This window comes from Cyanidioschyzon merolae, chromosome 3 (assembly GCF_000091205.1).
Source record: "Cyanidioschyzon merolae strain 10D DNA, chromosome 3, complete genome".
Taxonomy (NCBI): Eukaryota; Rhodophyta; class Bangiophyceae; order Cyanidiales; family Cyanidiaceae; genus Cyanidioschyzon; species Cyanidioschyzon merolae.
In genome coordinates this window covers 1,562-26,298 of record NC_010129.1, presented here as the reverse complement: position 1 = coordinate 26,298, position 24,737 = coordinate 1,562, and the positions used below count along the sequence as shown (strand labels likewise).

At 52.5% G+C, this 24,737-nt stretch overlaps 5 protein-coding genes and 1 non-coding gene across 6 annotated transcripts, besides 4 other annotated features; 4 read left to right on the top strand and 2 right to left on the bottom strand.

The window, feature by feature from the left end:
• Nucleotides 1-88: 88 nt before the first annotated feature.
• CYME_CMC010C (similar to U3 snoRNP component Imp3p) lies at nucleotides 89-613 on the top strand (the record flags this gene model as incomplete). The annotated part of the gene is made up of 1 exon (XM_005535188.1): nucleotides 89-613. The coding sequence occupies one exon, from the start codon at nucleotides 89-91 to the stop codon at nucleotides 611-613; it is 525 nt and encodes a 174-aa protein (XP_005535245.1).
• Nucleotides 614-4,420: 3,807 nt separating this feature from the next.
• CYME_CMC009C (similar to 3-hydroxyisobutyryl-Coenzyme A hydrolase) lies at nucleotides 4,421-6,304 on the top strand (the record flags this gene model as incomplete). Its single annotated transcript, XM_005535187.1, has 1 exon — nucleotides 4,421-6,304. One exon carries the CDS (start codon nucleotides 4,421-4,423, stop codon nucleotides 6,302-6,304), a length of 1,884 nt encoding a protein of 627 aa, XP_005535244.1.
• A 1,147-nt stretch (nucleotides 6,305-7,451) lies between these two features.
• Nucleotides 7,452-7,874, bottom strand: CYME_CMC008C (NADH dehydrogenase I alpha subcomplex 7; the record flags this gene model as incomplete). Its single annotated transcript, XM_005535186.1, has 1 exon — nucleotides 7,452-7,874. The coding sequence occupies one exon, from the start codon at nucleotides 7,872-7,874 to the stop codon at nucleotides 7,452-7,454; it is 423 nt and encodes a 140-aa protein (XP_005535243.1).
• A 289-nt stretch (nucleotides 7,875-8,163) lies between these two features.
• Nucleotides 8,164-10,434: a sequence feature (repetitive element).
• On the bottom strand, nucleotides 9,689-12,633 carry CYME_CMC006T. The gene has a single exon (XR_002461212.1). It is a non-coding gene; the product is annotated as a hypothetical transcript (transcript).
• Nucleotides 11,093-12,964, top strand: CYME_CMC005C (similar to trefoil factor; the record flags this gene model as incomplete). The annotated part of the gene is made up of 1 exon (XM_005535185.1): nucleotides 11,093-12,964. The coding sequence occupies one exon, from the start codon at nucleotides 11,093-11,095 to the stop codon at nucleotides 12,962-12,964; it is 1,872 nt and encodes a 623-aa protein (XP_005535242.1).
• Nucleotides 12,965-13,896: 932 nt separating this feature from the next.
• Nucleotides 13,897-15,598: a sequence feature (pseudo-gene of hedgehog protein).
• A 1,013-nt stretch (nucleotides 15,599-16,611) lies between these two features.
• Nucleotides 16,612-19,372: a sequence feature (repetitive element).
• A 577-nt stretch (nucleotides 19,373-19,949) lies between these two features.
• Nucleotides 19,950-22,283, top strand: CYME_CMC002C (similar to hedgehog protein; the record flags this gene model as incomplete). Its single annotated transcript, XM_005535184.1, has 1 exon — nucleotides 19,950-22,283. One exon carries the CDS (start codon nucleotides 19,950-19,952, stop codon nucleotides 22,281-22,283), a length of 2,334 nt encoding a protein of 777 aa, XP_005535241.1.
• A 642-nt stretch (nucleotides 22,284-22,925) lies between these two features.
• Nucleotides 22,926-24,737: part of a sequence feature (repetitive element) that runs on past the window's edge.

The window sequence follows — 24,737 nt, the reverse complement described above, 5'->3', positions numbered from 1 at the left end:
ACGCAGATGCGGATCGGATGGGCGCATCATTGCTTCACGCCTGCGCTGCGCTGACTTCTGAGCGTAAGCTGGTGTCGCTGGTACCGCGATGCGAAAGCTGCGCTATCATGAATACAAGCTTCTGAAGAAGGATAACCTTTACGAATGGAAGCGAGAGAATCATCACCGAGAGTATCGGGTTGTACGTCGTTACTATCTGCCGAGCCCTGAGGTGTACCATACCTACAACCAGTTCGTGGGAAAGGTAACCGCGCTGGTGTCGAAGCTGAAGGCGCTTGAGGTGAACAATCCGTTTCGAATAGACCGCACTGAGAAGCTACTGAACGAGTTATATGATCTCGGGCTGATTAACGTAAAATCTGGGTTGGATGTGTGTGCGAACGTGACGGTATCGGCGTTGTGTCGGCGGCGGTTGCCCTCGGTGCTCGTTCGCAATCACTTTGTGGAACGCCTGTCGGATGCGGTTGCGCTTATCAAGAGGGGCCACATACGGATTGGGCCGCATGTGGTACGAGATCCAAACTTGTTGGTTACGCGGAGTATGGAGGACCTGATAACCTGGGCAGATGATTCGAAGATTCGCGAGGTCGTCGAGCGGCACCGAGTTGAGTAGCGGCACCTGGTTTCTGAGGGTGACGATTCGCTTACTGGGACCAACTGGATGCACAGCTTTTCGATGAAGTAAGCGGGGATCAAGCCTGGGCCTCAGGTACGGCGAGAAAATATGTTGCAGCTGCAGTTTCGGGATCGGAAGTTCTTTCGAATCGCTTCCGAGCAGGTCTCGGGGTCTGGGGCTGTTTTGCAGGCACCGAGGCCCAAGCCTTCTAGAAGGCACGGTTGCAAGCGTGTTGATATGTGATAGGTGGCCATTGCCGCGTTCATGCCGGGTCGCACTGCATCATCCCGCCAAGCGAATGGTATCTGCGATACGCCGGTGCCGGGACCCCAATGGGATTTTCTAGCAGATCCCAAGATGTCTTTTGACTCCGCGAAGGCTCCGCGAGATGTGCACTTGATGTATAGAGGAACCTAAACTTTATGATTCACACAGTGCGCAACTGCTTCTCGTTTCCTTGATTTTAGTGCACAGAGCGGGGCTCTCGGGCATTCGCCGCGAAGAGCGGCCTCCGCGAGAGCAGAGCGTTTACTACGCGTTGCTGGGCTGCCAGCGCTGTCGCTGCACGTCCGGAAAATGGGAACACAGCGCGTCCAACCTGCTGATAGACCTGTGACTGCACATGCCCGCGCACTGTGTGTCCGCATGACAGCTGGCTGTGCGGGGCACAAAAGAGCTATCGATGGAACGTCGAACTCGTGAAGCATGGAACCGGATTTGCGTCCAGTCGGACCAGTTTCGCGCTAACGGAATCCTCGCGGAATGTCAGCGTCATTCCAGGAGCGTTTGGAGTGACGCAGCTAGCGCAGCGCTTGTGATAGACTATAGAATCCGGTGTGTGCGGTATAGAGGCTGGAATACGTAGCGCCCAAGGGCATGCCTCACACGGCTCGAATAGGTTGCATATGGTGCCTGTACAGGACAGGCGTGCTGTGAGCGCAGCACCCATTCAAAAGTGATCCCGAAAGCACTGTTGGGAATTCGTAGCGCGACATCCACTCTTGGATCGAAGTCGCCGTGCGCAGCACCGTTGTGCTACCCCGGTTTCTAAAGAGACAATCTGCCATTGCAGGTTGCTTGCGTATGATAGAGCTTAGCGAGCTGGAATCGCTCCGAAAGTACAATAATGTCGTTAGCTTGTGGTCGATGTGCAAATCGAGCGTTCCTGCACCATCGGGGGTAGCTCCATACACCAGGGAAGTGCATCAGCGCTCAGCGACGACTTCCGGACTCGGACTCGGCCTCGCTTCGCTGAGCGACGTGCAACCCTTATAAGTATACCTCAAAGCAAGGGTGAATTAGGAATGAGGCTGCTTTCCGGAAAAGCAGGTCGCCCACCGCCAATGTGATACGAATATGACGTTGCGTTTCGGGCGCATGAACCAGAAATCAGAGTTCCCCGTGCACTGGTGTCCATGCATTTCGGATCCGCCAGATCTAGTCGAGGTTTCAAAGCTGTCATGGCTTTGTGGTCCCGAAAGCATCACTGAAGAGCTCCCACAGGACGGCGTCATTCGACCCTGAAGGCGTGTTCGAGCGTCCCGCGCTCGCACCCAAAACACGCATCCGAAACGGCTGTGCAAGTATGCTGCTGCTTGCGCACCGCCTCAGACTTTAGACGGACTTGGCACGCGGAGATGCGTCCACTTGAACGCACTGACGGTAAAACCGGGTCCGCGTCCTAGGAGTGCATTCATGGCTTGTTCACCTGATCGCAAAATCCTAGGAAGAGCAGGTACTGCGGAACGCGGGGAACAGTACTTCACAGACACGGGCGACCCAAATCAGGAATAATCGGCATCTTTCCAGCTTCTAATGCAGGCATGTGGAACTCGGATCCGCAAGTGTACCTGAAGTCCAGCGAACACACCTGAAACCGGTATTTTAACCTGCTGCTGTGCAAAATCTGTTCAGGTGGTTCTCCCAGCAGACTGAGCACAACACAGGCGATAGCAGGCGTTGTCTGCGGGCGGGCATCTCCCGCATACACCCGTATAGCAGAAAACGGCATCTGTCCTTAAACTAGTCCCGACTAGACTCGTACAATGCAGGACAGGTGTCTCGAGCATAGCGAAGAGAAGCGTGCGTCGCATACAGCGTCAGAATTGCGTGTAATTTCACCTCGAGTACGGTTCTATGGGCATTCCGCCGATGCTGAAGCGCCTCTGAGACACACGTCCCGGCACTGCATTTGCCGGACCTGTATGTTCGAGTCCGTGCGATGGCTCTCGACGGTCTGCGATGCGTTACATTGTTATCGATTCTGTAGCAGTTGCTGCACCTCACTCCAAAGTGATCGATGAGCGCTACCACTAGCATCAAAATTCAGCCTTCATATTGCATTTCACCGATTGCTTGTGAGAATACAGACACCTCGTAGTGTAAACGCGGCATGATCAGGCAGCAGTGCGACCGCCGAAAGCGGAAGCGTCCAGTTCAATGCACAGCCTGATCAGCGCCTCCCATGAACGCGCAAAGGCGCACACGAGCGCGCCATGGAAGCAACATGGAAAGAAATGAAGTACAAGCTAGCACCTAGGTAACCGCTTCTTTTCTTCTGCAAGGTAAGCGTTGATATGTGGAAACGGTTCCCGCGTAATCGAACGTGTACCTTTTAGGCGGGAGGTCTCGCGAGCCGGACGATTCTGTCGGTTTTGTGCTCCGTCCGACTCCGCAGTGCCGGATGCTGTCATGAGACCTGAAAAGCTCGCCCACAACACAGTATATTCTGGGGCTAGGAGCGGTTGGGCGGCGTCTGGGCATCGCTCTGGGCGTGGTGGTCTCCTAGTACATCGCTTCGCGCTGCAGCCGGTAGTAGGTAGTCCTGCACAGTTTGCCAGCTCCCAGAATAATAAAGGGTCCCGAATTCCCTGTTGAATGAATGATGCGTCGAGCCGACGCTCCCGGTGGTACGGCAACGCCGTTCTCTCTCTGTGCGGTATCCGCACCGGCGGTGTGGGTGCTATGGCGGGTGCTCTGGGTAGGCATTCGGAGGACGATGGAATACATGAAACGACCAGTACATCCGAGAGGACGTATCGTTCATGGAACTTGGACGTACAGTGCAACTTGATGAACGCCATCCCGAATGCCACTATCTGTCCCGCAATTTGGAATCCCTGGTCTATGGAATCCCTGGTCTATGGAATCCCTGGTCTATGGAATCCCTGGTCTATGGAATCCCTGGTCTATGGAATCCCTGGTCTATGGAATCCCTGGTCTATGGAATCCCTGGTCTATGGAATCCCTGGTCTATGGAATCCCTGGTCTATGGAATCCCTGGTCTATGGAATCCCTGGTCTATGGAATCCCTGGTCTATGGAATCCCTGGTCTATGGAATCCCTGGTCTATGGAATCCCTGGTCTATGGAATCCCTGGTCTATGGAATCCCTGGTCTATGGAATCCCTGGTCTATGGAATCCCTGGTCTATGGAATCCCTGGTCTATGGAATCCCTGGTCTATGGAATCCCTGGTCTATGGAATCCCTGGTCTATGGAATCCCTGGTCTATGGAATCCCTGGTCTATGGAATCCCTGGTCTATGGAATCCCTGGTCTATGGAATCCCTGGTCTATGGAATCCCTGGTCTATGGAATCCCTGGTCTATGGAATCGATTTGTCTAACGGTAAAGAAAAGCGCAACAGTGCGATCGATTGTGGATCACAGGCGCTGCGTCGCTACCTAGTCTGCGGTCCGTAAAAGCTTTTTGAGGCGCCTAGGGCAAGGCTTTTTATCAACTTGTGGCAGAGAACGCCTTGTTTCAGGGACCGGTCGTGCAACGAGAGCGGTCCAGTGTTGAGCTATGCTCTTCACCCTGGCAGCTGGACGGGATCTGGCTTTACGAGCGGGCGCGTGGAGGTTGCGAGCTCAGCGCAGTGTGCACTGCGGCTGTACTCCAGCCGCTGCACCCGAACCTTTTCCGAGGAAACGCAGCGCGCTCGCCATCTCTACGACACGGTCTCTGTGTCAAATGCAAACAATTCGAGGGCAGAGCTCGGAAACGCTTCAGGTGCTGGCGCCGTGTCGGACGGAGATTTTAGAGGCGACTGGATTCGCCGCTGCTGAGCGCCTCTTGGCTGCCGTGCGGGACCCTGAGCATGCTTCGCAGCCTATGGTATACACCGAAGAACCCGGCCGCATTGAAGAGCTTTCGGAAGACCGGGCCCAACTCCTGCGTTCTAGTTCTTGTGCGCTATGGATTCTCAACCGACCTGCTGCGCTGAATGCGTTGAACCTGCCCATGGTGCAAGCGCTGCGACGTCGATACCTGCAGTATGCAATCGCGAAGCGCAGCTCAATGCCGGCAACTGACGGAAAAATGCCACATCCGGCCTGCACTGTCCTCTTTACAGCAAGTGTAGCGTGCGCGTCGCTCTTCCCGCGGTCTTGGCAGCTAGTTCCAGCATCAGATGCCAAATGCTGGCTGGTACAGACCACAGAGCCATCGCCTCGATCATCTAGCCGAGTACCTTTTTTCTGCTCTGGTGGCGATATTCGGGAAATGTATCGGCATGGTTTGCCCGATGGCGATAGACGCATCCAGCGCATCTATTTTCAAGAAGAGTATCGCCTAAATTACCTGCTCGCGGGTGGCCTATGGGAGGAGAAGAATATGGCGATCACTCAAGAACCGCTAGTGCAGATATCGCTCCTGGACGGTATCGTCATGGGAGGGGGCGTCGGGCTCTCGATTCACGGACGTTTCCGAGTGGCGACGGAAAATACCATATTTGCCATGCCCGAATGCGGCATTGGCTTTCATCCGGACGTTGGGGCCTCCTGGGTCTTGCCGCGGCTTCTTGACTGGAAGCGTGAAGGATATCCCGGTTCCCGGTTATCGATGGAGCGAATACCAAGCACTGAATCTGCAGCAGTCGGCACCTGGCTTGCAGTGACTGGCGCTCGTGTACGGGGCATTGACGCAGTCCGCCTGGGTATTGCTACACATTACTGCCCAAGTCATCGGATCCACGAACTGGTATCTCGAGTCGCTGAACTGGCACACCATATGCATTCCCGTGAGGGCGCATCGATCTCCGCTGCCGCTCTAGATGAACTAGATACGGCCCTGCAGAGCTTCCAACCTGATGTTGATACTAGCTGGACAGCCTTCGGGCATGAGCGCGTTGCTACCATAACAGAGCTTTTTGATCCCAAGCACGGCAAGCGCGAGTTGCGAGATTTATGGAGTGCACTGCAAGCAGCGAAGAACGACCCGCGGAAGGCGTCCTTTGCCCAGGATTGCCTCGCGAGCATGGAACGCTGCTCGCCGCTCTCCATGCTGGTCGCCTATGAGTCGGTTGGTGTGCGCGGCTCAACAGCTACGACACTTGCAGACTGCCTTCGTCGCGAGTTTGTAACAACACTTCGCTGCTTGGATCACCCAGACTTTATGGAAGGCGTGCGGGCACAGCTTGTCGACAAGGATCGGAACCCGAGATGGCACTCTGCTCCATCCCTCAACGCCTGGTTCGCTGCTCATGACGATACGTATACGAATAACGTGGTTGAAAAGTTTTTCATGCCTGGTGCTGACGAGCACCCACTTGAACTGGATACCTGGTCGCTGGAGAGGAACCAGTACCAAGGCGACTCGCCCGCGCAGCGGACAACTAGTGCGGTGAGCGAACCAGCGCGCACTCTGAAGGGTAGTGCAGGAGGCAAACTTCCGCATTCATCGCTCTAGACGACGGTGTTAGATGCCCTGATTACGCAACAATTGCATTTGAGGGACCTTGGAGCGTCGTTCGGAGCGCAGCACTTCTTCCACGATCGTATCGTATGCTGGCGAGGTGATCGCAATGTTGGTCGTGAGTCTTGCAGAGGCGAGGTGTATTGCCCGCATGGCGCCAGATGTTCCCAGAAGGGCATGCCTCATTCGATGGAAACGTGTTGGGCTGGAACTAGCTTCGTCGCTCTCTCCCCAGAGTATTCCATTGATCTGGAAGCATAGCTTCTAGTATTGCATTTCGGTGCTTGCAGACAACACATTACCCTCACAGTGCTGAGTGTATCCATGCGGGCGACCCCTGCGGGTGAAAGCTCATGCTCCTGTTCTGCAGATTTACTTGTCCAGACGTGTTCACTGCTGTCGACGCAGCTTTCTAAGAAGGCGTCACAGACTAGTCACCCCGTCAAGGATCAAGTACGCTGTGCGACCACTGTGCTGCTTAGGGAAGGCGCTTCCAGAGAGCTTCCATCTCTACCATGTGTCTCGATTGGCTACCCGCCGACAATAGCGTACTATACGGAATTATTGACAGTTTCGACATGAGCAATACTGAGCATGACTGCGATCATTCGCCACGACGCATTTTTATGCACACAAGAAATCGATTGAGGACGATCCACGGATCCCATCGGAAGCCGAAATCCATCAACGGCTCACACTCTTTTTGAGTGTCTTGCCGCCAGCGGCGGAAAATACAGATGCAGATGCCAGTCGAAATCGACGAGCAGCGGCGCCCCCGCTCTTGAAAATGTCGACTCTAGTCGATACGGACGCTCCGTTCATCTGATCAGAGATTTTTGTACGCTGCCAATGTCGTTAGCTGCTGCACACGAGTCTGGATCTATCCGTAAACTCGAGAAGAGGCTCTCATATAAGGCACGCTTTATGCGCCCGGGTGTGATCGGCAGAGAATCGACCCAGAATGACCAAGATTGCTCGCGATTCCCGCTTGCCTTGGTGTATGCTCGTCATGTGCATTTGTTACTCCTTCATCGTCATCTTGCGTGTCTGAGAGCACTGTATGCCCGGAAGAGCCACTATGGTCATTGCCGCTTGTCTATGCGCTGCACTCGGCGTGACAGGGCCATCTTTCGGGAACGTCTCATTCACGCGTGTAGTCTTTGAGCGTCCCGAGCGGCTGCCACTGCAAGTTGCGGCCGGGTAGCGGCGGAAGCGGAGACGCGTCCTCCCCTGTTGTCGGATTCGCTATCGGCTCCGAGGGCGCTACTCTCAGGAGGTATGTCTCACGAAAGACGCGGCGACGGTCATCGCGGGTGTGATAGGTTATATCGAAGATACGTTGTGGAGGCCCCTGGGGGATCAGCGCCGGTTTTTGGGATCTAGTATTGTAGCGGTTCGGTGCACCAGCCTCAGTGGTTAGTTCTGTGTCCTTTGCCACGACTTGCGCGATAGCGCACTGATCAGCACGACTGTTTCTCGGCACGGCTGCAAGGTTAGCAGCCTCAACTACGATAGGGGCGACACTTGTCCAAGTTGAGACCAAGTTCTCAGCGTAGGTGGTCATCACTTCAGTGCACCATATTCTAACTTACCCCGGAGAAGGATAACGAAAACGCGACTCTCGCCAAGGCTCTCTCCAGTTTTCCGGTTCGAGGTCGGCCCGGAAGATGCGGCCCCGCCTCAGCCGCTCCAGGAACCCGCGCAGGCCGCCGTAGAACGGCCTGTCTGCAGCCCCAGTGGAAGAACCCGCAGTGCTCTTGCTCAAGAAGCGTCTTGCTACAAGCTTGTAAAGACTTGGGCCTGACATTTCAAGTCTTCACTAGCTAGAGGCAACCCGCAAGAACGTTTACCACAGTTGCGCACTGCAAACCTAGAGTCGAGCGACGCCAGCGTTGTACAGAAGTAGCGAGTGACGCGCCCTGGACGAAGCGTTTTCGACGATGTGCGTACGTCTCCTAGCATTTCACGGCGGGCCATGTACTACTGCTTCCAACTTTGTTTCATATAGTTCGACTTTGAGAGGTTGTCCAACAAAGTTCTCTCGTGTCGACTCTGGAGGTCTTTCCTCCAGCACCGCACATTTCCTTATATTGATGGCGGCGGTAAAGTCTCTGTTCACAAGCTCCATATGTTTCTTGCCATTGATTGTACGTACTAATGCAAGCAATCCCCGCACTTGCGCCCTCCTTTCCATTTGCTCGTCCGTCAGCGGTCCGTACTTTGCTGTTTCCTCAGGGCTCCTCTGGCACTTTTCCATCTCCACTCTCTGAAGTGTGCACCCCAGCTCGTGGTGTGTATAAGATGTTCGGAACTCATCTACAGGTATCGTAACGAAACGCCTTGCGCACTCTTTGTACGTTCGCGTCGTTGGAGCTGGTGTACATCCTTTTTGGGTCTTCCATTGCCCTGCCCCATTTGCTACTACGAGCCTCTGATTTTCATTCTCCTTGAGGGCGCTCAACTGATTGAAAAAGTTGACGAACGCACGCTGCTTCCCACCGTATAGATTCATACGCAGACGAGCCCACCGAGGCTTGGTATACTTCTCCCACAGCGCATCCCAATGAGCAACGCGAACTTTCATGAGTTTCCGAAAAGCTTCAAAGTCCGCTCCTCGGTTAGTCACCTCGCTCAAGGCTTCCAGGAGATCCTTTCTTCCGGCATTCCCTGTTTCGATTCTCTTCCTTGCATTCATGGTTCCTGATTCCCGGTAGTATCTCGCTCTCGAGAATCTTAAAAGACGCATGTCTTTCTGACGTAAGTTACCGTCAGTGCCATCTTCAGCACGCTTCGGTGCTGCGATGGTGATGATATTCGTATTTCCAGGGTCCGCGCCAACGACAAAGTCGTTATCCTGCACTTTCTGCGTCTCAAGATCCGCCTCCTTCTCATCTTCATGCTTCGGCACGGGCGCAGCCGAGGGCGGAACTGGACGATCTTTCTTCAACCGCCGATAGTCTATACACAAGGATACTCCATCGGTTTCGATCAACCCAGTAAATACCCTTTGTTTGCTTACTCTGAGGCGTTTGAAATCGAAGATACTCTTCCAGTACGTCTCCCGGTTTTCGCCGGTGAAGTCCTCCCTGCTGACACTGAACTCCAGACTGATCTCTTTCATGATGCCGTAAAAGACCGCGGAGTCGATGGTCACAAAATGTGACTTGATATTGGACATTGGAACCACGTTAAAGCGCTTACCCATTAGGAAAGCCGTCCGTATCTCCTACTCATCATTTGTCTCTTCACTCAGCTTCATCTCCGCTTCGCGTTCGAGCTCTCGGTCCAGAAACACAAAATACCGCAGGACGAGGCGATAGTATCTTTCCTTATCTTTTTTCAACTCTGATATTGTCTGTTGGATTCGCCAGCCCCAAGACTGCACGGTGCTCTCGTATAACCGCACGGATTACAGAGGCTTCATTCGTGCTCTCGTTTGGCACCTACTTGTCGACAAATTCGATCTCATCTTCATACTTTCGATCGTTCGTGACGCCGTTGATCATCGCCCATATTCCTTTCCGAGAGATGCCTGGGTAGAGTGCAAACACGGCGCGTATCATGAAAAGTTCGAGGTTCATTGTCAAATGGTTCTTCAGGTTCGTGAGGTACTTCATCGCCCCATATGTGTAAATATCCGGGTCACCCCTGAATGGGGTACCCTCGAAGCGGAATTCTGCGAAGTTTTCGTGGAGGGCATGCATTAGCTCAATTTCCCTCCGCGCTTCCCCTGTGCCAAGCATCAGGTGACGAATAAATGTCTTATCGAAAAACCCGTCCGGAGTCTCGACCGTTTCCATGTGCGTCACGTCGCGATACATCTCCCTCACCAAATGCATCAGTGCTGACGACGTCTTGACAATACTCATGGAGTACGAGTCGACACGTTTTTTGATAGCGTCTCGCAACTTTTCCCATACGGATATGTCCAAGAAGAAAGGGTTTCACCACCTTCTCGTCGTACAGTCGTCTTTCTTGCCGCCTTCAACGTAGGGCCTCCCCCTTTTGCCTCTTTTTCTCTTCCTTTTCTTCTGGACTCGGCACTGTTTTTTGTATTTTTTCTGGCAGCCGGCGACCCTGGGCCTCCAGGATCGTGGACTTGCTTTTCCATAGCTTTCCTTTTTTTGTTTTTTTTGCGAACGAACGCGGTACGAACGCGTCTACTATAAACCACGAAAAACACTTGACTAGACTTGTTTGAAGTTTCAAACAGAAACGAACTGAAAGACTGTACTTGGCTACGACCTGAACGGAAATCCAACTTTTTCCGGTAGAACAACATGCTATTGATCCCAACCGCGTTTCCCTTCAACGGAGCCATGCGCGTCGCGTCAGTTGACTGCTCGATCTCCGAGGTGCGCTCACTGACCGCGATGCGTGCGCCTCGCGGGACACTACGCCGATCGATGAAGGACACGTGCCCCACGCCGATAATGAAGCAAACCAGAGCTCGCTCGGGGACACGTCTGCGCAATCGCTTTTGGCGCGAAACGCGAAATCGAAACCGCGCCTGCAGGGATCGTCTCGAACCGTTTCTCCTTCGCCGTGATCATCGATTGCCGCGGCTTCGAGGCATGTTGCGCGTTTTAAATTTTTTCACAGGCGCTATCGCCGCTGCGTTGGTGTTCTTCACACAGCGCTCGGTAGCCGACTGGGCTGTTTCGTAGCCAGAGAGATAGCGAAACTCGCGGTGCGACAAAACATCTCAGCAACCGGTGCAGCTGTAAGAAATAAGTATTCACAAAAACCTAGTGTCGACAAGAAGTTCTTAGCTCTAGAAGCATGAGACCAGGAGCAGGAAAATATCGCAACTTCGGCGAACTGTGTAAACAGTTGTTCGTCTTGGTCGCAGCTCTGTCGCTTGCTGTTGGGTGTGCCACGCTAGGGGCCGAAGCACAATCGACAATGACAGCGACTGCAACATTGTCACCAACAAGTTCGGTGGCTCCATCGGTGTCAGCGACGATGACACCGACGCCGACGATGACACCGACGCCGACGCCTACGATGACACCGACTACAACAACGTCACCAACAATCGTGCCGACGACGATTTCCACCTCGATTGCGATATCCGTTCAGAATCTTTCTCTTTGTTTGGCCGTGGCGACGGATTTGCAGAACGATCTCGAGGCTCGCTTCATAGGCCTGGAAGTGAATGTTAGCGTGACTGATAACTGCGACACGGTCTTCGGTTCGGGTACATCAAGGCGCCTCGCCACCACATTAGACAAGAGCAATCCTCGTCTGGAACGAGCATTGGTGCGCACTTCGGGCGGCAGTGTTGTGACCTATGTGATTAAGATCTCAGGAGACACATCCCTCGCCAGTGAACTGCAAATTGTGCTTCAAACTTTCACCGACCTGCTTTCTACAATTCTACCCTCTGGTGCGACACTTGCTATTATAACCCCGACACCGAGTGCAACGCCAACACCAGTTTGCACGAGTGAAATCTGCGGTTCTCCGGGCCAGTACACAAACCAGGACGCTTGCGAGCAAGTCGGATGCTGCTTCAACGCCCAGACGAACGCGTGCACCCTGAAGAGCGTCTCAGCGGCCTGCAGCGCTGTTCCAGTGACACAGCGCGTCCCCTGCGGCTGGAGCTATATCTACCCCGACGAGTGCACTGCGATACCGGGATGCTGCTGGCAGCCCACAGCGAACGGCATCCTGGCACCCTGGTGCTACTACGACATCAACCATGCACCGCAGGCCTCTGTAGCGCTGCAGGAGGTGCAGGCACCGGTTCCCCTCTGCCCGTCACCGGGAGCGCAGCGCCAGCCGTGCGGCAACGCGGGCATCAACCAGTTTACGTGCTATGCCCAGGGCTGCTGCTACGACTCGCAGGCGCAGAACCAGTGGGTGCAGAACGGCAAGCAGCAGAGCGACTTTGAGTCGAACCCGTACTGCTTCCAGCCCGTGAAGACGTGCGCGGTGGGCGAGTTTGAGCGCCAGCCGTGCACGAACGCGGTGAATCAGAACCAGCAGCTGAACAATAACATCAACAATAACCAGTTTGTGCGTCTGCTGAACACGCTTCTGTACGGGGAGCAGCACGGGACGCAGCGCACGAGCTACTCGCCGCAGCAGTGTCTGGAGGCTGGTTGCTGCCTGGGGCTCAGCAACGAGTGCTTCCAGCCGATGACCGAGTACGTGTGCCAGACCTACGGGTATGTGTCGAACTCGCTGAGCGGCACGACCGGCAACGTATCGAACTCGAGCTATATTCCGTGTGGCCCGGAGTGCTGCAACGCCGAGACGCAGAACTGCACGTACAACCCGTTCAGCAACAACAACAACCAGCAGCAGCAGCAGCAATTGCAACAACAGCAGCAACAACAGGTGCTGCTGCCGTCGTTCTGTGTGTGCAAGGACCCTACGAAGCAGTGCGGGACGTACCTGATCCCTTCGGATAACCTTGTGAACAAGGTTCGTTGCTGCCGCGCTGACGAGGAGTGCATCAACAACCAATGTGTGGTCATTAGTCCAACACCGACTCCGAGTCCCGTGGCTGTGACAGCGACACCCTCTGCGACGGTGTCTGCAACAGTCTCTGCGACGGCCTCTGCGACAGCTTCTGTGAGTGTATCCGCGAGTGCTTCAGTTTCAGCTTCTGTGTCGACGTCTGCGAGCGCCTTCTCCACAGTGTAATGAGCTTTTTTATTTCTATGAACAGTCGATCGACTCGCGTATTGAGCGTGGAGCGGATCGATGGCTATCAGTGAGCAGCAAAGTCCTTCTGCTGTATGCAACAGTGCATGCGTCTCGTAGGGGGCTCTACAAATTTCGATGGTTACAGTGGTATATGTGTATGGTCGGGATCGGTTGGAAAGATAGACAGTATCATTCTTTGGATTGAGATTTAAAGGACAGATTGTATTGGGCAGTTCGCGCACATGCGTGCCGCTTGCGTACTCCAGCTTTGCGCTGTGTGCGGTAAGACATATTGTTTGATTGGTGTGCTGTAGAGCAGCTATCTGCATCATTCCTCCTGGATGCATGGAACGGGTATGCGGGGCAGTCGTGAGCACTTCTTCGTCATATAGATGGCGGTGCTTGACGCGCTCTCGTGCTGCTTACCTCAGAACTCTCTCTGGAGAACAGTAGTGGTAGGGATAGAGGCAGCAGTTACAGCAGTTGGGGCTCCTCTGTTCCAACAGATCCTAAGCAACTCTTTTCTCTGAATAGCGCTTTCTTTTCTCATGCAGAACGCCTTCCATGTTTCAAATCCGAATACGAGATTTTTCTGCAGTGAGACACCTAGTTGTAATCTTGGTTGTGTCTTATATGCACACAGTTCAAGGGGATTTTTCGGCCGTGAATACTTTTTTATGGACCTGGATCGGCATTAGTAACTCTACCGGTAGCGCGGTTAGCTACGATGTTCAGGGTGTACCAAACAGCAGCAACGTGCCTCCGGCGCAGCACGGTGCGGCTTCCTGGACCGGCGTTGACGTAGTGCTCTGGTTGGTTGGTGGTCGCGTCCCGAGTGGCGTCGTTGATAATCTCTGGTACTACAATCTGAGCGCGTAGACTTGGACCTGGGTTGGAGGCTCTGTATCCCCCAACCTTGCAGGGGTATAAGGTTTCCTCGGAGTTCCCAAAGAGAGCAACGCTCCGCCCTCGAGGAGGCAACTCGCTGCATGGAGCGACAGCTACGGAAACCTTTGGTTATATGGAGGCCGGAATTTGAACTCGGGGTATTGTGATATGTGGATGTATAATGTATCGTCGAGCGAGTGGACATGGGTGCAGGGCTTCGACAAGACCATTATTTCCCCTACATATGGCACTCTTGGGAAGTCGTCTTCGAACAATACGCCCGGCACTCGTTTCTTACCCGCCACCTGGGTTGGTTTGGCTGGCCAGTTTTATCTCTTTGGTGGATCTAGTCCTAATGGTGCATATTACGGTGACTAGTGGTAGTGCAGCATAGTGACCAACGAATGGGGATGGATTGAAGGGACTGAATAGCAGATTGCCTCTGGAAGTTATGGTGCGTTTCGGCAGACATCACCGAGCAACTATCCCGCTGGACGTTCCGGAGCCGCATCATGGCAAGACCTTGCTGGCAACTTTTGGCTCTTTGGTGGTCTAGGACTGAGTATCGGAATTCGCAGCTTTCTGAATGATTTGTGGCTCTTCAATATCAGCTCTAGAGCATGGGCCTGGATATCTGGAGATGGTAGCGTTGGCTCGAATGAGTCAGTTTTCGGCGACAAAAGAGTGCTCTCATCGTATAACAGTCCCGGGTACAGAGCTGGTTCCTCTAGATTCGTAGACTCGACAAACACCCTGTATCTTTTCGGTGGTTATTCACCTGGTCTCTGCAACGACCTGTGGACGTTCAATATTACGAGTCTCGAATGGGCGTGGGTAGACGGTGACAATACAACAGATGGAGCCTATAGTTACGGCGAGCTTAACAAGACAAGCAATACAACGCTTCCACCTCCGCGAGCTGATGCAGTTCTTTGGGATACCGATCAAAACGACCCGGTCCTGTTCGGAGGCCAAGGAAGCTCAGGTATCTATAACGACCTCTTCACATTATACATCGCAACACCGACGCCTACGCCGACCGCAACACCGACTCCGACGGCATCACCGACACGCTCCGTTACTGCAGCACCGGCGGCAACGACAAATGTGACGCAGACCGCTGTAGGCGAAGGCTCTGCGGTCTGCTTCCCCGCGGATGCCTCGGTACTGATCGATGGTCTGGGCAACAGTCTGCAGATAAGCGAGCTTCGATCAGGTATGGCCGCGATCGGGGTCAATGGACGTGGGCAACTGGTCGATGATAGTGTACTAGGATGGTTGCATAACGAGCCCGGCGCTACTGCGGAGATTCTGGTGATCAAGACGCTCTCCGGAAAGCAGCTGTGTTTGACGAGGCAGCATCTCGTATATCGGATGCTTGGACACTCTAGAGACTTTTACAGTGTTACGACCACAGCTTCTTCTCTTTCAGGGAAGCATCAGCCACAGCAGCAGAGGCAAATACGTCAGAGGCTTGAGCTGGGTACCTCTGCCATTGAGGTAGATCTCGCGGAAGATATACGCATTGGCGACACTCTAGTGGATGTTGCGGCGCACCTGCCAGACCCCTTGGTGGCAATCGAGACTTTCGTTACGCACAATGGTCTCTATGCGCCATTGACTCGCTCAGGGCGCCTTGTCGTCGACGGTATTCTGGTGAGCTGCTACGGGATGTCCGCATCGCATGCCGTGGCATATGCTGCGTTGTGGCCTGCGCCGGTCGATGCTCTGCGCAAGTTATAGGGACCAGGGCTCGGCACAGAGGGTATTATGGGTATCATGCAGTACGCAGAAAGGCTATATCATAACTGGACGAGTGCAGCACGTGTTTTAACGGAGGCTTACGTAAGTGTTGTAGTTGCAGCTTGCTGAACTGGCAATCTGCTCTGAAGCACGGGGGCGAACAGCACCGATGGTACTACTCTAGGTTCCGCTTTTTCTGTCTTAGGATAATGATCAAGCGATGATGATCATACGAGTTACATTTCGAAAAAGGTTCGCACTGCGTTTTGTCAGGGATTTTGATAAGGGGCACAACCATAGCAACTTATACGAACGAGCAAAGTTGCATACAGTTATTATTGTGCGCAATCGAGGCAAGCCGCGGAATACAGTTTTATATACAGAGAAGTACGGTAGCGCCAAGACTTGCGAAGAGGAATAGCAGCAGATGTCGGTCACATGAGACTGAGTGAGCAGAGCTTCGCATGCATCTATGCATCGAAATAGTATGCTGGCTAGAGGTTTGCGGGGCGTTCCGATGGAGTCTACTTTCAGATACAAAAATTCGTGCTTCTCCTCGTTGCGTGTCACTTGGAGTAGTATTGTGAAAGCATTACGGAGTTGACAGTTGCGAAGATATCAGATAAACCTTTGAAACAGAATTTCTCCAAAAACCAAAAAGGCTGTTCTGAGTGAAATACGATCAAGAATAGCACCAGGCGGCAGAAAGACAGAAGTGCTTTAGAATCGCACAATTCTAGCGCTCGTGCTGTGGAAAGCATGAAGTCAGAAAGTTATAGGGCCAAGAGGGTAAACTTCTCACGGCTATTCGGTCGACGCACTGCAGATGAAAAGGTGTGCCTGGAAAAAAATAGGCAGTGAAATGACCCGGGCTGTCAGAAGACCGTACTAGAAGAATCGTAACCACAGCCTTATCCATATATCGATAAAGGCAAAGCAAAAAGTACCAGATGCTCTGCAGACTGCTCCAAAACGCCGTTCTAACTCGAACGACGTCGGGCGTTTACTGCAGTGCGACCGGCGCCCACATGAAAAGTGTCCAACTGACATGCAGACGCCTCCCGGCTTTTTTTTTCGGCCGGCTGCCTACTACTGCTTCCCATTTTTCTCATATAGTTCGTCTTTGAGAGGTTGTCCAACAAAGTTCTCTCGTGTCAGCTCTGGAGTTCTCGTCTGCAGCACCGCACATCTCCTGACATTGATAGCGGCATGAAAGTCTCGGTTCACAAACTCCATACGTTTCTTGCCATCACTGGTTGTACATGCTGATGCAAGTAGTCCCCGAACTTTCGCATCCTTTTCGTTTGTTCCTCCGTCAGAGGTCCATACTTTACTATATCTTCAGGGCTCCTCTAGCACTTTTCCATCTCCACTCTCTGAAGTGTACAACCCAGCTCGTGGTGTGTATACGATGTTCGGAACTCATCTACAGGTATCGTAACGAAACGCCTTGCGCACTCTTTGTACGTTCGCGTCGTTGGAGCTGGTGTACAGCCTTTTTGGGTCTTCCATCGCCCTGCCCCATTTGCTACTACGAGCCTTTGAGTCTTGTCCTATTTGAGGGCACTCAACTGATTGAAAAAGTTGGCAAACGCCCGCTGCTTCCCACCGTATAGATTCATACGCAGACGAGCCCACCGAGGCTTGGTATACTTCTCCCACAGCGCATCCCAATGAGCAACGCGAACTTTCATGAGTTTCCGAAAAGCTTCAAAGTCCGCTCCTCGGTTAGTCACCTCGCTCAAGGCTTCCAGGAGATCCTTTCTTCCGGCATTCCATGTTTCGATTCTCTTCCTTGCATTCATGGTTCCTGATTCCCGGTAGTATCTCGCTCTCGAGAATCTTAAAAGACGCATGTCTTTCTGACGTAAGTTACCGTCAGTGCCATCTTCAGCACGCTTCGGTGCTGCGATGGTGATGATATTCGTATTTCCAGGGTCCGCGCCAACGACAAAGTCGTTATCCTGCACTTTCTGCGTCTCAAGATCCGCCTCCTTCTTTTCTTCATCCTTCACCGTGCCAATGACAAGGTCGTTATCCTGCACCTCCTGCATCGCAGGAACCGCCTCCTTCTTTTCTTCATCCTTCACCGCGCCAACCGCAAAGTCGTCATCCTCCATCTCCTCCGTCTCAGGAACCGCCTCCTTTTCATCGTCATCCTTCGCCGCGTCAACAATAAAGTCGTTATCCTGCACTCTGTGCGTCGCAGCATCCGCCTCTTTGTTTTCTGCATCCTTCGTCACGGGCGCAGCCAAGGGAGGGACTGGCCGATCTTTCTTCAACCGCCGGTAGTGTACGCACAAGGCTACTCCATCGGTTTCGATCAACCCAGTGAATACCTTCTGTTTGCTGACTTTTACAGGTTTGAAATCGAAGATACTCTTCCAGTACGTCACCCGGTTCTCGCCGGTGAAGTCCTCCCTGCTAACTTTGAACTCCGGACTGAACCCCACCATGATGCCATAAAGGACGCCGGAGTCGGTACTCACAAAATGTGACTTGATGTTGCACAACGGAACCCCGTTGAAGCGCTTCCCCGTTAGGAACGCCTTCCGTCTCTCCCATTCTTCATTTTTTCCTCACTCAGCTTCATCTCCGCTTTGCGTTCGAGCTCTCGGTCCAGAAATACGAAATCGAGCAGAATGAGGCGACAGCATTTTATCTTTTTTTCAACTCTGATATCTTGCCTGCTGGATTCGCCAGCCTCGAGATTGCCCGGTGCGCTTGTATAACCGCACGGATGACGGAATCCTCATTTGTGCTCCTGCGTGAGGCCTTCTTGTCGACAAATTCGACCTCATTGTCACGCTTGCGATCTTTCGTGATGCCATTGATAATCGCCCATATCCCCTTGCGAGAGATGCCCGGGTAAAGTGCAAACACGGCGCGTATCATAAAACGTTCGAGGTCCGCTGTCAAATGGTTCTGCAGATTCGTGAGATACTTCATCGCTTCGTAAGTGTAAATATCCCGTTCACCCTTGTATCGAGTACCCTCGAAACTGTAAAAGGGATGTTTCTCGCGGAAGGCATTTACTAGCTCATTTTCCTTCCGCGTTTCCTCTGTACCAAGCATCAGGTGATGAGTAAAGTCTTATCGAAAAACCCGTCAGGGTACCTCGACCGTTTCCATGTGCGTAACTTCGTGGTACATCTCCCTCACCAAATGCATTAGTCCTGACGACGCATTGACAATGCTCTTGGAGTACGAGCCGACACGTTTTTCGATAATGTCTCGCAACTTTTCCATGTAGGGATCCTTGATATGTCCAAGAAGACAGGTTTTCACCACAACCTCGTAGTGCGGTCGTCTTTCTTGCCGCCTTCTACGTAGGGCCTCCCATTTTTGCTTCTTTTTCTCTTCCTTTTCTTATGAACTCGGCACCGTCTTTTGTTTTTTTTCTAGCAGCCGCCGACCCTGGACCTCCAGGATCGTGGACTTGCTTTTTCATAGCTTTCCTTTTTAGTTTTTTTTTGAGAAAGAACCCTCTTTGAAGGTTCCTGTTGTATACTGCGAAAAAAACACTCCAGTATTTTTACTTGAGGGCTGCAACATGACTGAGATGAAACCATATATTTTGTTACGATTGCAATACAAATACAAGTTTTATGTTAGAACAACACGCCAACGAATCCTGAGGATCACATTTCCCTTCAACGGCGACAAGTGCGTCGCGTCCGTTGACTACCCGACCTCCCAGGGACGCTCACCGAGCGCGATGCGCGCACCGCGCGAGACGCTACTCAGATCGATGAAGCACACGTGTCCGACGCCACGATGGCGCCTCGACGCTCTTTACACAAATGTCGCCACTGTTTCGTATTGCCAACACCGCCGCTGCCCGGAATGCGCGCATTTGCGCTCGCGCATCGGGGCAGCTGCAGGCTGCCCCAAGGGGCGTGCTGCTGCGACTCTTTGGAACCGAACTTTGGCATTATGATGCATCGTATTCGTTTTTACACAATAATAGGACATGATTGTTCCATTTCAAGTCCAAGGCCTTTAGTGCATCTTGGTTGGTGTCCCATGTGTACCGTTTAGTACAGGATCCCACCAGTAGCAGATCGAAACAAACTTTTGGATGATTGGTCCATGTGCATAAATGTCCATTACATTCTATATTGGTCCACATAGTTCAGGTTCAAGTGCTCGCATGCATCTCGAGATCAGAACCGGCTGCATGCGTTGCGCAACGTGCGTTTCCAACGTTGCGCGCGCAACGCACGTGGCTGCAGTCATTGAAAACGTCTAGTCTTGCGATCGTTCGTTGCGTGTTCTGAAGCCGGCGATTTCCTTCTTTGGACACGCTTTTGGGCGAGCTTCCCGAGCTGTACGAAGACAAGATTCACCTATGAAAGGAGGCTTGAGGCGGAGTAGTCTCAGGCGGGTACTCTGGCTGCGTGTTTTGGTCGTTTGTTTGTGGTTCTCGGCCCGTATTTGGGTTTTGGTAGGCGCAGGGGCACCGGCTTATCCCGTGCGGTGGACCTGGATAGGTGGAGAAACTAGTGTCAACAATTATGGGAAGTATGGTACGCTGAACGTGGCGTCCTCGAATAACGTCCCAGGCGGTCGCCACTACTCCTCGACCTGGGTTGGAAGCCCCGGCGTTTTGTACCTTTTTGGTGGCTTTGGATACGCGAACTCCTCTGGAGGTTATCTTAACGATCTGTGGAGACTGAACGTTACCTCGCTCGAGTGGGCATGGATCGGCGGATCTATGGACATTTATGTGCCTGGAAACTATGGTACACTTGGAGTCGGAAGCGCCCTCAATATTCCGGGCGCAAGGGAGGCCAGTGCATTCTGGCGTGCAGACGAGGAGCATTTCTGGTTGTTTGGAGGCTACGGATTGGATGGAAATGGTAATATCGGTTGCCTTAACGACATGTGGCAGTACGACACAGTTAGTGGAAACTGGACCTGGGTAGACGGCAACGATACAATCAATGCCTTACCCACGTACGGGCCAATGGGTTCCTACGATCCCTCTTACAACCCTGGGGCTCGCTTAAAGGCAGCGTTCTGGCTGGGCGCAGATGGAAACTTCTGGTTGTTTGGAGGTGAGAATTGCTATTCGTACCTGTTTTCAGACCTTTGGTGCTTCAACAGATCCTTATCACTGTGGGCATATATGGGTGGGTCACAATCGGTAAACCAGCCTGGCAATTACAGTGAACCTGATATTGCCAATAGATCGAATGCTCCCGGAGCTCGCCAGGGTGCAATTACATGGACGGATTCAAAAGCCAATCTGTGGATGTTTGGTGGGTTTGGTTATGGAAATGGTTCGGAATCTTATCCAGGATTTTTGAATGATCTTTGGTTTTATAACATTAGTACGTCCATATGGACGTTTGTCGCAGGCAATACCACGATCTCGATCCCTGGATCGTATATCATATTTGGCAATACCGATGCTGCAAGCTATCCTGGATCCCGCGAGTATGGAGTTGGCTTCATTGACGCTTCAGGAAATCTACAGCTTTTTGGTGGTGAAGGGTACGGGAACAGTAGTAGCGAAAGCGGCGATCTGAACGATCTTTGGTTGTTTAACGTGGAGCAGCGCCAGTGGGCTTGGATCAATGGTAGCGCAGTCATTAATGCCCCCGCTGATTACGGAATGTTTAGGACTTTCAGTCCCAGCGTCGTTCCCGGTGCTCGGTATGGATCTGCTCTCTGGAATACAACTGAAAGCGGCATGATACTGTTCGGAGGATTCGGATACTCGAACACAAGTGAAGGAAAGGGAGAGCTCAATGATATATTCATGCTCAGCGAATCAATGATTACCCCTTCCCCGACACCGACGCCGACACCGACGCCGACACCGACGCCGACACCGACGCCGACACCAACCTCAACCTCAACGCCTACAGCGACACCGACTGCGTCGGCGACTCCATCACTCTCAGCGACACCGTCCACAGCAGCGAATGTCACGAAAATTCCTATCAATGGCGGCACCACGATCTGCTTCCCGGAGGATGCCACTGTGCTGATCGATCGTCTGGGCAGTATTCGGCCGATGAGTGAGTTGCGCTCGGGTATGAGTGTGATTGGGGCCGATAGAAGTGGACAGCTGCTAGAGGATACTATACTTGGATGGTTGCACAAAGAGCCTGGCGCAACCGCGGAGGTCCTACTTATTAAGACGTTATCAGGGAAGCAGTTGCGCTTGACGAGTCAGCATTTAGTGTACCGTATGCACGCAAGCATGAGAGTCCGGGATTTTGGGATGACCCCTTTTTCAGATCTTTTACGTCACCAGCAGACAATACATCAGAGGCCCGAGCTGGAGAGCCTCGCCCTCGAGGCAGTTTTTGCAGAACATATACGCATAGGCGACGCCCTTCTCGATGCCGCTGCCCATAGAGCGGACCCTGTCGTCGCGATCGACACTTATGTAACGCGTGAGGGAGTCTATGCGCCACTAACGCGTTCCGGACGCCTCGTGGTTGATGGTCTACTCGTAAGCTGCTACGGCACGTACGCCTCGCAAGAGGTCGCCCACGCTGTGCTATGGCCTGCGCGGGTAGATGTGCTGCGCACCATGTGCGGTTCAGCGCTCGGTTCAGACAGTACTGCGTCTATCATGCCGTACGCGGAAAGGCTCTACCGCATATACGCAAGTGCAGCGCAAATATTGGAGAAGGCTCGCGTGATTGTTATAGGTGCTGCCTGCTGAGCATCCAGTTTGACGTAGAGTACAGGCGCAACTAGCATATGGGATACAACATAAGCTGCGAGGCCTACCTGCTGAGGTTCTTATCAAAGCAATGGTAATAATGTATGGTTCACTGCGTAAAAGCCTTCGACAACATACTGCTAAGCACGTGGATCACGGAGGCGGCATGAGTCCTGCACCTGAATATGCGAAGCCGGATCTATATATGAGCGCATTCGAAAAAACCGGTGAAGAAAATAATCTGAGAACAAGATTGGGTTGTGCATATATTGGTTGATGATCATAGCAGCACATGCAGGGCACATGAGAATTCGCGATCCGTGAGTCAAGTACATTGAAGCTTGGAGATGTGGTTGATTGTGCCAGGGCGCAAACGACTCCTCTAGACCGTTTCCGCAGTCGTGGATGTTAGCGGTCAGCTCTGTTGCTTGACACTTGGAGCTGTGGCGTAAACGCATTCAGGAACTGATTCATGGAAAGAGATGAACCTTAGCAGTAAACCACACTTTCTCAAAACGCAAAATATCATCCACAGTGATACATGATCCAGAATTGGCGCAGACGGCAGAGAAGCAGAAATGGATTACAGTGGCACAATTTTACTCCTTCTGCACTGGAAAGCATGACGTCGAAAAGTTGCACCCACAGCCAAACGCCGTTCTAAAGCGGAACGACGTCGGCATAGTGCAGTAGCGGCGACCGGTCCGCCCTAGACGAAACGTCTCCAACTGAAGTGCAGACGCCTCCCAGTCTTTTTGGACCGGACACCTATTACTGCTTCCAATTGTTTCTCATATAGTTCGACTTTGAGAGGTTCTCTTAGAAAGTTCTCTTTTGTCCATTCTGGAGGACTTTTCTCTAGTACCGCACATCTACTTTTATTGATAGCGGCGTTAAAGTCTCGGTTCAAAAACTCTTTCCGGTTCTTGCCGTTGGTGGTACTTATGCAAGTAGCCCTCGAACTATCGCTTTCCTTTCCGTTTGCTCTTCTGTCAGCGGTCCGTAGTTTTCACATCCTCAGGGCTCCACTGGCACTTTTCAATCTCCATTCTCTGAAGTGTACAACCCAGTTCATGGTGTGTATACGATGTTCGGAACTCATCTACAGGTATCGTAACGAAACGCCTTGCGCACCCCTTGTACACCCTAGTCGTTGGAGCTGGTGTACACCCTTTTTGGGTCTTCCAGCGCCATGCTCCGTATGCTAATACGAGCCACTGACGTTCATTCTCCTTCAAGGCGCTCAACTGATTGAAGAAATTCGCAAATGCATGCTGCCTCCCACCGCGTAGATTCATTTGCAAACGAGTCTACCGTGGCTTTGAGTATTCCTTGCACAGCGCATCCCAGTGTGCAACGCGAACTTCTTTGAATATCCAAAAAACTAGAGAGTCCGCTCTTGGGCATGTCACCTCGCTCAAAGTTTCCGGGTTATCCTTAACTGTTGCACTCCACGGGTCGATGTCCATCCTCGCACTCAATCTCCCGGATTCCCGATACCATCTCGCTCTCGAGAACACCAACAAAAACAGGTCTTTCTGAGGCATGTTGCCGTCAGTACCACCTTCCGCACGCCTGGGAGCAGCGATGCTGATGATATTCGTATTCAAGGGGTTAAGGCCGCAGAGAAAGACGATTTCGTGGGCATTATACGTTCCATCGCCCGTCTTCTTGTGTACGCGCTTCGGCAAGTGAGATAACGAAGACGGGATAGGACGACGTGCCTTCAACCCCTGAGAGTGTAGGTTTATGTATACCACATCGTAATCGATGGCCCCCGTGAGTACCTTTCTTTGGCCGGTTTGGGACGCTTGAAATCGAAGATATTCTACCAGGGTGTCCCGGTCTTCGCCGGTGATCTCTTTGTAGTTTACATCGAGCTCTGGACCGATCTATTTCGTGAAGGCGTAAAGGACTCTAGAGTCGATATTCACAGAATATGAATTGAACTCGCATAACTGAACCACAATGAATCGCATCTGGAGAAGGCCTTCAATGTCGGTACTCCCACCCGTCATTTTTTCTGCACTCTGCTCCATGTCGGCCTTGCGTGCGTGTTCTCTGTCCGAAAAAATGAGGTGTGGCAAGATGAGGGAGTAAATTCTCTCTTCGTCTTCTTTGATCATATCTGACAGTTTTCACTTGGGATGACATGACCCAAGACCGAACGATGTTTTAGAATAGTGGCGCGGATAACGAAAGCAAGATTCTTTCTCCTGTTTGATGTCCTCTTGTCGACGATTCTGATCTCCTGTTCATGCTGGCGATCGCTCTTCTTGCAATCGATGATTGCCAGCATCCCTTTGCGAAACGGGCCCGGGTACAGCGCAAAGACGACGCGTTTCATGAAACAATCGAGGTTTACGATCTTATGGTTCCTCACTTTCGTAAGGCACCTCATTGCCCTGTATTCGAAAAATGTCGGCGTCACCCCCTCGTTCAGCATCGCTGACG